The sequence below is a fragment of the Onychomys torridus genome, chromosome 3 (genome assembly GCF_903995425.1).
Source record: "Onychomys torridus chromosome 3, mOncTor1.1, whole genome shotgun sequence".
In the NCBI taxonomy this organism is placed as follows: Eukaryota; Metazoa; Chordata; class Mammalia; order Rodentia; family Cricetidae; genus Onychomys; species Onychomys torridus.
Window position 1 is genome coordinate 41,446,139 of NC_050445.1, and position 12,680 is coordinate 41,458,818.

The 12,680-nt window shown below is 45.0% G+C and overlaps 1 protein-coding gene across 1 annotated transcript in view; it reads right to left on the bottom strand.

Moving 5' to 3' along the window:
* The window catches only part of Snd1 (staphylococcal nuclease and tudor domain containing 1), a 422,881-nt gene that overhangs the window by 94,034 nt on the left and 316,167 nt on the right, over window positions 1-12,680 (bottom strand). The window contains exon 16 of the mRNA XM_036180523.1: window positions 716-825. Coding sequence (XP_036036416.1) covers window positions 716-825 — 110 coding nt within the window. The remainder of the gene's footprint in view (window positions 1-715; window positions 826-12,680) is intronic.

Sequence of the window (12,680 nt, forward strand, 5' to 3'; positions counted from 1 at the left end):
AGCCTCTAGGAGCATATGACTATAGCTCTGTGCATACTTTATAACTGGAGTGGCCCGACGGACCTGACTAAGGAGGAAACAGGGGCAGAAGCAGATCCCAGTCCTAAGTCAGACAAGGCACACTTCCCGCTGTTATTTTCTTGTGCTCACTTAGCAGGATGAATGGCTGGCATACTCCTAGAAAGAAGACGTATCTGTTGACGAAGACTTGAGTAAAATTAGCAGGTGGAAGGGCACCACAGTAGCAGAGTCCAACTCCTGCCTGCAAGAGTCAGCCCACCAGGCAGATACAGAAATACAATTAAATTAAGTCAGAAAACCCGCTACAGAAAATGCAATTACTCAAAGATACAAATAAATGCTCAAAGAAAATTGGCCCCTGACAGGGTTAGTCAAGCTTCTAAATCCAGCTGGAGGCAGGCAGCTCAGGCTAATTCGCCAAGGAGGAGGACTGCAAAGCTTAAGCTCCCTGCATCAGGATTCTGGTTGGGCTGGCCTCATGTGCCAGGTTACCAGTGAGGAGGAACAATTTGGGGATGGCTGACCACTGATGCAGGGCTCAAAGAAATAAGATATGGGCAGACGCAGGAATGGCTCATGGAGGGCAAGGCTCGGTGAAAAGGCAACAGACTTATCTCTGCCATGGCAGGAAAGGGTGAAATTCCTGGAGTAGGACCATGTGCCCCTCCCACAGAAGCTACGGGAAATGCCCTACCTCTCGCTGCAGCACTAGTTCCTTGGTGAAAAGTGTGGCTTCCTCACTGAATGGCTCTCCTTCCTGCACCAAGCCTGGGAGGTTTCGTGCTCCTCTGGGACATTCAATACCTGTATCAGGAGAAAAAGAAAGTCTGTGAGAAAGTGTGCAAACACTCCCCACACTCCCCTTTGGCCCTTCATGGCTTTACCTCCCTTCACTTACACGTCAGCCCAGCCATGTGCCACTGGTTCGCAGACACTTCCTCCTCACTATCTGACTGCATGCCAGAACCCAAAGTGTTAACTCAGTGTCACTCTCCTTTCAATAAACACCCGCTCTGTCCTTAGGCTGTGCTTTGTATACCAGCACCACCAGCTTTCATTCAGAATGAGAAGCAGAAGAAAACAGAATACTGATGAAGTAGTAGGTGTGTGGAGTCAGAAATGGGCTGCACGTCCCATTTTATCATTTATTATCTTCATGGCCTTTGCTAAATTACTGAACGAAGAAAGGCTCAACTCCCTATATAACACATGTACTTCTTAAAAGTGCTCTATTAGTCCAGGAGAGATAACATGCAAGTTATTAGAACAAGGCTGGTTACTTCAGCCATGATCACTATCATCTTCATCACTATCATTATCCCTTTTAACAATTCTCACACTTTCTTTGACTCCCACAGTAAACCTATAACATTCATGAGCATAGAAACTTACCTTGTATACTTGTTTCCAATGATCATACTTTGTACACAATACACACCTACTGGCAAAACTAGATACATTTATTACTAACAGTGGTCATATGTGACAGACCATAAAGTATCTTGTATTTTGATGCCTGGAGAAGACATAAATATTTCAAATAAGTCAGACTGCAACAGTAATTATGAAGGAGAAACTTGACCCAGGCTAGAGAAAAACAGGAAAATAAAGTAATGACAATTCCAGAAAAAGAAAAGTGACGAAAATTTGTGACCCAGTTTCTGACCTCTGCTGGTCCCCGAGTCTGTGACACTCTGGGGAATAGAGGTCCCATCACCAACAGAACACAGGGTCCACATGCTTATGAGTGAAGCTGGATGGCTGTTCACATTTCTAGGATTGATTTAAGACACCAAAGCCCAGAAGAAAAGGAACAGGCTTCATGTTTGGTTCTCAGCAGATGCAGAACACAGCTTCCTCTCTTGAGCTGCTAGGCTTCCAGTGGAACAGATTATGCAAAATGAAGCACTAGGTGGTGGGGTATAGCAGCAAGAGAGGCTGCAGCAGCCGGCAGCTTCGGCTGGCAGCAACCAACGCTCTCTCATTTTGCAAAGATGGGATAGCTTGAAGGCCAGTCATGTGGGTGGAAGATCAACAGGACTGCCTCTTTCCCTGAACTTCAGTGTCTACGAGAGGAGTAGAACTCGATTTTCTAAAAGACAGCAAGAACTCCAGGGGCCAAGAACCTGAGATTAACCCTGAAGGGAGAGATGAGGCTAGAGCAAAATGGAATGAAAGACAGCATGTTTTTCATGACATCAATAGCCAAAACCACTTTTCATTTTAGATCTGCAAACTAAGCAAGAGGAGAATTGCCAGGGAGAAAAATAAACGATTCTATTGAACTATTTTGCTACATACCCATAGATAAAGCATTGCTGCAGAGACAAGAATAATGCAAAAAGAAGTCTGTTCCTGATCCTCACTGCAGAACTGGGATGCTGTGAGGTGGACTGCTATGCACCATGGACCAGAACTAGGGCCAGCAAGATCAGAAGCTGAGGGGTGGGAAGGAATTTTTTTTACAGAAGGTACCTCAGATCTCAGAGTCTCAACAGTGAAGTACTAGCCCATGTTACTTTTTTGGGCATTCTGAAATAGCAAGAAACCAGTCAAGCTGCTAGGACCTCTGCTAGGATCCAGACCACCAGAGATGAAGCTGAGGAAACAGGACCATCAGTGGGCCCAGGCAGCTGAGCAGATCAAACAGAACTGCATTTAGATGAGGGTCCTTTGAGCCTGTGAAACAAGTCCATTCATTCTCTGTGGACAAAAAGTAAGTTCCTTGCTGTTGCTACACAGGCTTCAGGTCATCCAGAGGAAGAAGCCTCTACCGCTTTTAAAGTAAAAATAAGCAAACATTCACACCAATGCCTAGCAAACATGGGCAAAGGCAGGAAGGACTTTCTCCTGGATTCATTTCCTTTGAAGAAACCCCTGGCCAAAGGGAAAGTGAACCCTAGGGAGAAGCAGAACCTGTGACCAGACCACGGTTTAGAGGTGGAGGTAGGAGAGCAGAAGAATCAGTCATACACCACCTGCAGATAAAGGCTAGTGTAGGCCTGAGAGATGGTTCAGAGAAGAGAGACACTTGCTGCCAAGTCTAATAGCCTGAGATCAACCACCGGGGACCTACATGGTGAACAGAGAGACTTCTGCACACACTGTCCCTTGATTCTACACCCATGCTGTGGTGTATGAGTATGTGCATGGACACATGCATACAAGCATGTGAGGTCAGAGGACATGGAGGTCAGAGGACAACTTGAAGGAACTGGTTCTCTCAATTCAGGTTATCAGGCTTAGTGGCAGGTACTGTTACCCACTGAACCATCTAAACAGCCCCACATGTGTATTTGAATATAAGCATATATACTTACATATAATTAAATCCTCACAAACTGGTTAATCTTAACTAAATGCTTTAAGGGATAGTCTACTGTAGTTCATTAAAGACAAAAACCAAAATGGCTTTGGCACTAGATTGAAGACATGAGTGGGTGGCAACACACAGCTTGAGAAACACCGAAAATGAGATGCAAAGACAAGGCTGAAAGGTGGGCACACCTCCATGGTCTTGGAGCATCCAAACCAAGGGTTTACCAGGCTCCAGACTTGCTTTTGTGTCCAAACAAAGAATAGTGTCTGGTGATGAATAGGACATTGTGCCAATTTTAACCTATAGGACCCAGGAAGTGGCTGGCTGCTGCTGCGATCCAGGTGAACACATTGAGCAGGAAGTGGTCTGTATCCCCGTCTGTCCAGGAACCCTGGAGCAAGGCATTCCAGAGTGTACTGCTCCTTGTCTCAAACAAGGCCTATGCTGTGGGGCTCATGTTCCAAATGTGCTACTTTCTCATCAATAAAGAAGAGTAAGAAAACAGACAGGAAGAAAGGCTGCTTTTCAATGGGGCAGAAGCAGCTGGTCTGGGCCTGTGACGGGCAGAAATTGGGAGTGCCCAAGCTCTGGAGTGCCTTGGACTGGAGACAGTGAGTGAGTCCTAGAGACTGTCTCTGGCCTATGTCTGTAGTTCTGCATCCTGCATATCACTGATAGCTGCCTTTCCTGCTAGCACACTGGAGTGGTGCTGCATGCGGATAAGGATGTATTGATTAAGCTGTACCTCCAATGCCCCAGGTACAGAATAAGTGCCTGTCTTACCACTGACCCTGACAAACCACTCAAGAAGCAAAAATATTTTAACTTGAAAACATACCATACCTAAGAAAAATCCTAAGTATTTCTGAGCATTTTCATTCTCTACAATGCAATGGAGGGATAATATGAGATGGTATCTTAGATCTGGAGGAGGCTGGTGAGTCATAGACACTCCCTGCAGCTCATACAAACCTTAAGGCCTGTTTGCTTAAAGGTAAAACTCACTATTTTTCATGCTTTTCATGGGCTTTCTAGTAAATGAATGGTTGAACAAAATTACTTAAAATAAAACGCAACATAAAAGAACATTTGCTTGATTTTTGAAGGGCTCAGGATGAGACATGATGTCAGGACATCATGACTCTGGCTTCTGTTTTGCCATTAAGGACTATTAAATGTCACCAGCTCACAGTCTTTGTCTCTGACAGGAAGGGTCTACAAGGTCTAGCATGGTCATAAAAATCCTACAATTTTGGGTATGTCCTTTTAAGCACCCAAGGCTTGACTTTTGGAGTACAGAGTGCTTCTTTTCAAACTTAAAAGGCTGGGCTGTGGAGTAACAATGTATTAAAAAATTATACACTTAGAGACATTGACTAACTAGCGCAATTAACAAAAAACACTTTGGTCAGTCAGCTTTGGAACAAGAAGAACAAATTCTTGCTAATGACAAGATAATGGCCATATAATAAAGTCTATTGATGGTCAAGTAAAGGTTATGTATCACTTTGAATATTTTAGAATGAATGTTGAATCTTGTGATAATTAAGCTTCAGGACTTGACTGGAGAGATGGCTCAGCGGTTAAGAACACTGGCTGTTCTTCCAGAGGTCCTGAGTTCAATTCCCAGCAACCACATGGTGGCTCACAACCATCTGTAATGAGATCTGGTGCCCTCTTCTGGCCTGCAAGGATACATGCAGACATTACACTGTATACATAATAAATAAATAAATCTTTAAAAAAAAAAAAAAAGGCTTCAGGACTCAAAGTGTGTCTGTCTTTCCTGTATTGCACAGTGGGAACTGAGGAGAAATATGGCCAGTTTGCTTTGCCTAGAAGCAGCTTCCCAGTGGCCATCAGTCCAGCAAACAAACCAGGCACTATCAGAAGGAAAGAGAGAGAGTGGAAAGAAACACCAGTCTGAAGGGTTAGTCAGTGGTGCTGACTGCATGTCCACTGTGCTCTCTGCTGCTCCTGCCTTCGTAAGAAGAGAGCAGGAGGCATGCAGCAGAACCTCCTTCTGTCTGCTTGGAACAGCTCTCCTAAGCCTTCCTCCTCATTTTACTAATGTCATGTAGCCCAGGCTAGACACTATGTGGGAAGGTAGGGGCACCAGTATGAGAAAGGCTGCGCTCGTACAGCTAAGCTACCAGATATAACGTATCCCCCTTTACTACTGTGTAAGGCACATTGGTGGTGAGTGAATGAACTCTCTAGAGGTCAACACTGTTAACACCCGACAGACAGCTGGAGTCTGTTAGGCAGACAGATGAATGCTCATCTCACTGTGAGACTGTAGGCTGGATGCTGTGGCTGAGCCAATGGCAGGGTTTCCCAGGACCGAGCAGTGATATCCTCCCACACGAGGCCGGGATTCGTCCTCATCACTCCACAGCTCGAATGGGAAGCCAGGAGCAGAAGTGGGGTAGCAGGGAGGGATGGACAGACTGAGCCTTAACAAAGATGGTAGGTGGCAGGTGAGCCAGTATGGTCCTTTTCCTGGAGCTGGAGCTGCATGTACCACGTGTAAAACATAAGTCTACTGAGGAACCACAGGAAGGAAGCAATACACAGAGAGGTACCTGTATTAACTAGGATTTCCTCAGACTCACCTTGCGGGTTCTCACATATGTGAGATGCGATCCTGCATAGGATCCCTGTTTTGCCCTCACTGGCGTTCCTACCAATCTGCCCTCCGCTCCCTTCACTATCACCGTGAGTTATGAGAGTGTAGTATCTCAACAGAAATAAAACCGAAACCAACAGAGAAACTGCTTCTGAGGGTGGAAACTGGGTCAGACTCAGATTTTATTTTTTTCTACACCAGACACCCAATACACTGTCAAGCAACAAAGTAGATTCTCAAGAAGTGTTGAATGAATAGGAGTGAAAAATTCTGAGAAAAAGAAGTAAACATCAAAAGACAGAAACGGCAAATTCAGTCACCACTAACATGCCTTATCTAGGGGTAGAGGGGTACTTTCTAGCTGCTACCAGCTTTCTGAGTTCAAAGTCTTTCTCAGAGACCACCCCCCCCCCCCCAGTGTCTGTGATGGACTAGCCAGCATTAGTGAGATAGTAGGAAGAGGCTCAGGTGAGCTGCTGGACTTCTAAAGGCCCAGCAGGCAGAAAGCTTGCTCTGCTGCATACGGGTCTAGAGTGACCCATTTGGAAGACAGAGGTGTTTTTCATGATACCAGAAGAGGGGTTCACAGAGTCCTGAACTACAGACATCCCAGTCCCCCATGGTTGTAGAACACCTCAAAATGAGACATACAGCATAGCCACACGTATGCACTCCACTGGTCTCTAAAGTGTCACATTTGAGAACGTGGTTTAAATTCAGAGATAAAGTAATCAACAGTGAGCGGCAATGTCTGAAACGTTGGGGCATAGCAGAGATGTTTAGCCTCCAACACTACAGCAATCCCCATGTATGATCAGCACTGGAAGCTTATGTGGCCACATGGAAATGCAGAAAACTGGAGCACCCTTAAAGAGAGCAGGAGAAAATGAGTCAGGGTGGGGAGGCCTGCCTTTAAAGAGGAGATAAAAGGTGCTAAATCTGTACAGCTCAGCTAAGCGGTGACTAAGAGGGCGACACGATAACAATCTGCAAATATTTGAAAGGTGTAAACACCAGAAGGGAGGGGTGCTTAGCCTGAGAGCAGGGGTGTAATTATTAGGGGAAAGAAAATCTGGACAAAAATCTCAGTAAAACAGTGTGGAGGTAACTACTGGGTTATAAATAAGTTTCCCAATGGCAATGAGAATGTTGTGATTGGATCCTAAAGCTGAAAGGTGCTCAGCCACCCCTCTGCTTACAAAGAAGCTCAAACCAATCAACTGTGACTTCATTTGCTACATTTAGGGACAGATCTTAATAATAATTCAACTTTAAGTATTTCTGATTTAAGTACTTCTGGCCCCCTAAAATTTGTACATAATTTCTGTTGATCTAATCACAGAGGAGACCAAACAGTGGTTCTGGTGGGAATTTTAGAACAACAACAACAACAGGCTTTATCTGCTAGCAACATGTCTGGCAAGTAGTTGAAGTGGGTTTGGGTGCAGACACAAGAGGCAGACAGCTGGGACAGCAAAGGCAGACTGTCTCATCGAGTGGGTCACCCTCCTCTCTCGTCTCTAAACCCCAGGCAGGAATGCGGTTGACTTTTCCAGATGGAAAAGTGTGGATCCCTCTCCCTTCCTTTTATATACACAGCCCCCTGGAGGAATTGTCAAGGACAAGGCAAGGCAAGAGAGAACACCAAAATAAGCTTCCTGTCACACTGATTGCACTCCAATACCTTTGCCTGAGTCCCTGCTGCTGCAGCTACTCCATTTATAATCCACAGGCCCTCCGCAGTTTTTACCCAGATTCAATTAGTTCCATTTCTTTTCCTTCCCTGCCACCTTTCTCCCTGCCAAGAAACAAAACATAGAGAGCAGAGCACTTCAACTGTGCACACAGACAGACCTGGGGTAGGGGAGCAGTACTTTTAGATAGTGATTCCTTCCCTCCATGCTAAGAACAAACCCTCAGACATTCACGACAGGCAGAGGCAGGCGGGCTGGCCACCTGCTTAGTTTGTAAGGATTGTGGTTACCACTTAAAAACCAAATCAGTTCAAGTTGCTGGTTCTCAGAACTGTTACACATCTCATGCACCAAAAGCTTGCTCTCAGGTCCCATTCACCGGTTTAAGAGCGATTGGGGGGTCTTAAGCTGCAACACTGCCCACGGACCAGTTAAAAAATCAAGAAAAAAGGGACAGCACACTTGGCTCTCAGTTTCACATTCCTAAGATGGTCCAGAGAGAAAGGTAAGTGGGGGACCAGCTGGTCCTGAGAGTTAGTTCTTGGTGGTATCAGGCCTCAATTTGTATTAAAAAGTTCAGAAATAAAATCAGGATTTTACACAGCCTCAAATCCTTGATTCTCTCCCTTTTCTCTAACGTCCTACTTTGTTTCCTCAAGGGAAGCTAGAATCTTGTGGGCCAATTTTGGAACATGCCAATGCTAAAGCTTTTTCAATGATCAGAATAAAGGGATAAAAGAAGAGTGAAGGATCCTAATTAAAGGGATCAAACATCTCAGGTAATTGTAGTCAAGGGAGTCAGAACTGGGCAGGAGCTAAGAATGAATGCTTTTAGTTTAGAGTTTTTAAGGACAGATTTTTATTAGGTTGTTCTGGGTTTGTGATGTTTGATGCATCTGTTGAAAGACTAGGGCCTGGAGTTAATTGGGTACAGGAACAATAAGGCTGAGCCTTCACAATGCAGTGGGAACGGCAGCTAGCTCTGAAGGAAGGGAGGGACTAAGAAGGAAGCAGCTACAGTGTGGTGCAGAGCAGGACTATTAAACATACTTTCCATGTCTCCGGTAGAAGCCCTAATAGAAGCCCTTACTCTGTTAATATAGCCCCGTTCTGTCGTCAGTTGAGCACGCAACACCAATTCTTCCACCTCTAGTGCATGGCGCATGGTAGAAGCTCAGGAATTGTTTGTGAACGGGAATGCCAGGAGGAGAGAACTGAGTAGAAATAGAATGACAAAGCTGTTACATCAATCTCTATTCCTGAGTTTTGTATGCATCAGAGTTAACACTTGGAGAATTAAAGAGAAATTCTAGTGACACTTATTTCCAGGACTTCAAGGTGAGCTTGTGCTAAATGCAAATCATTGGTCATGGTAAGTGGGAGAGACAAGGAAGGGCTGGCTTAGAGGCTTGACACTAGATTTCTCATTCTCAGTCTAGCTGGGCAGCATGCAGAACCCGCTCCTCCAGACCTGATTTGCAGCCAGCTTTAGACACCGAAGAATCACTCCCCAAAGGCAGAAAGGGAGACAAGCTTTTCAGACGGAGCTGGCATAGCAGATAACAATCAAGCCTGCACTGGAACAACCTTTTATAATTCTACCTATTGCAGAGCAAGATCAGAAAACAATTGAGTTTTAAAGAGAAAAAAAAATTCTCCCTGATTAATGAGGCCTTTCCATTCCCGTGGCACCCCAAGAATATAGCTTAAAAGAAAAAAGTGGCAGGCTGTCTCTGGGGTGTTTCCCGGAGGGGCTAGCTGTGGCAGGCTGTGGGTTTCCCATGCTCAACTGGGAGACTGCAATGATGCGCCTGTCAACTAAGTCGGAGACTAGAACAACTCGGCACGGGATGATGGGGTAGGCTCTGCTATGTCCTTCCTGGATTTTCTCCTCATCATCCACATCAAAAAACAGCCTATCTTTGTATTAGCAGGCAGAAAACGAAGAATTCTGAGGTAAGAAAGTGGAGCCACGATAGCTTTCAAGTAACAAGAAGGTGCCTACAAGGCACTGGCTTTTATGTAACAGGCTGTGGAGACAGCTTCCCCCCAGAACAAACATCCTGTGCCTGAGCAAGGAGGGGGAGTTGGTTTCTATGAGAACCTCAACTTTGCTTTTACTGACTTATTTTAAATATGGAACTTTATCTTTGAATCAAACAGAACTTAGATTTATCCCCCCCCCCCCTCATTTCTGATACCAAAGAGTTCCCTGTCTTGGTTTCTTTTATTCTACACTAATGGATAAAGAGAAAAATTTGAATTTACCATCTAGACTCCAAAAGACATTAGCTTCAGGGTAGGGAAAAAGCCACAGGAAATATCCACGTGGCTCTTGCAAGTACAAGCTTCCAGAAGGTATTCTGGCACACACCTGGCAGCCAAATGTAAAAGCTACTTACTTGCATAAATTTAGAGTGACTTTTTCTAAACCAAGCTGTGTTGTGTTATTTGAACAAAATGGTTTTGAGATGTGTTCAGTGTACTTCCAAACTATTGCCTTTCTTGAGCGTTCACTCAGTGACAATTGCTCTGGGCTCCTCCTCCTGAGGAAAGTGAATTCCAAATGTTTAGAAATTGGTACACTCAGCTGGTAGAACAGAGGAAGAGGAGAACCAGCTATGTCGGAAGTACCAAGGCCCATGAATAGAGAGAATGGTTGAAAAATTCAAGAGCAGAGAGAGTCTTCTCTTTGACTAACTTTCAAGAAACAAGGAAAAGAAGAAAATAAAGAAAAAGCCAACAGCCAGGAAACAGGAAAGCAAAGGCATACTTAAGAGACAGTGCTCTCCAAGAGGACGGACTGATCTCGGACATACAGACACAGCACATCCTGCCTGATAAGTGAAGCAGCTTGCATTCTGAGGCATAGGTTAAGAATGATATTCCTTTTGCTTTTCTCTTGAGACAGAGTCCCCTTTATGTAGCCCAGGCTGGCCTGGAACTCATGAATTTCCTGCCTCTACACCCCCCCACTCCACCCCAGTGCTGAAGTGCTGGATTACAGGCTCTGTCTCTCTCCGACCCCCTTCTTTTCAGGTTACCATACTCTGAAGCAGGGGTCAACAAATAATGTCCTGAGAACTGAGTCTGCCCACCATATAACTGTGACTAGCCTAGAACTTGTTATATACTCCAGGCTGGACTCTAACAGAGATCAGCTGACCCCACCATTTATTTTTGAATAGCTCACAAATTAGGACACAGTTCCCATACTTTTGGGTGCCTGACACCCCCCCCCCCCCCCCAAAAAAAAGAAAGAAAAAATCCAAAGAATAATATTTTGTGGTATTTGAGAAACATGAGATTCAGATGTCAGTGTCTATGAGTGAAACTTTGTCGAAAGATGGCCACATTCACTTGTTGTCTATGGCTGTTTTAATGGTTAAAGACAGTTGAATAGTCTGACAGAGACCATAAGGACTAAGAAGCCTAAATTATTTATTGTCTGGCCCTTTACAGAAACGTTTGCCAGCATTTATTCGAGGATGTCACTTGCTATAGAAACAAAATAGAACAAGAAAACCACCAGGCAGCAGAGGGTTCACCTCCTAGAGTTACAACAGTAGATACAACAAGCAGTAAGAACAGTGTGATTTACCCATCACTGCTCCGGTTCCTGATCCAGATCTCCCCATGCAGTTCAAACCTGGAGCGCACACATCCCTAAGCAGCTGCCTGTCTTTGTGCCTCACCTTAGCTCTCCCACCTCCCGCCACACCCACTGGACACAAGTTCTCGCTCCTATAGCAGGATCATACTCAGGTTGCCTTTCTACTCACAGAACCAAGAGCTTCTACAGATGTCTTGACAGCATTCTGTACTGTGTCATCCCTCAGAGGGCACTTCTCCACCTAGCTCCCCTCTAGTTGTTCCAGTATCCAGGGCTGCATGATCTGTCTCCTGTCATGACAGGGTCTCATGTAGCCTAGCCTGGCCTGGAACAGTCAGAGATGACCTTGAAATTCTGATCTTCTCATTCTTCCCAAGAACTGGGATCATAAGTATACACTGCCACACCTGACTTTGTGCAACACCGCTGGGGGTCAAACCGAGGGCTTTGCGTATGAGAGTCAAGTACCCTACCCCCTTGCTTTTTTGAGACAGGGTCTTACTATGCCTACTATGCAGCCTTGGCTGTCCAGGAACTCTGTGTAGACCAGGCTAGCCTTGAACCCACAGAGATCTGCCTGCCTAGTGCTGTGATTAAGTGTCTGCACCACAACACCTGGTTGTGCCCTCCCTCTGTGGCCTCATTCCTATCCCCACCCACCCTCACCTTGCCTTGTGGTGATGATCATGGAGAACAAGACTCACAGAATCCTGAACTGTCCTCCAAACACTAAACTCCATTTCCGAATGTCTGACAGAGATTCCCCGAGTGTCCAATTAATAGCTTGGATTCAGTGCACCTAAGCTAAACTCTCCTTCGGCTGCTTCTCATCCTGTGTGCCATGCTTCTGGTTTTATCACCTCTTCCCATGCTGGAAAGCACTCGCTCTTCCTTGTTTCTCTCCTTCTCTACCCACATGAACCAGTGCTTGCTTTGCCAAGAATCTTCTGATTTCCCCGCCCGCCCTCCATTTTCCTTTATAGAGATTTTTCATCCACACAGCTACCAGAATAATCTCCTAAAGCACACGTTTTGCTCAAAACCCTTGAATGGCATCCTATACTTCACCAAATAATATCAGAATTCAACAATCTGACATTCCAGGCCCTATAAGACTTTGTGTAATTCCTTGGGACCATATAAAACCTTCACTACCCATCTGACAGCCTTCAAATACTTGAAGACACAACATCTATTTTTTCTCATCCTTACATCTTATTTTCTCTAGGCTAAACATTCTCAAGACCCCCATGAGAAAAGAGTTTTGATTTCCTACTATCTCATTCGTTTCCCTATTTAAACTTACATAATATGAAGTCTTCCATCTGGAAATATCTTTCTGGTTGATTTAATTAAAAAGGTCTAAAGGGGTGTGGAGTATACAGTGGGGAGCATTTTCGTTTG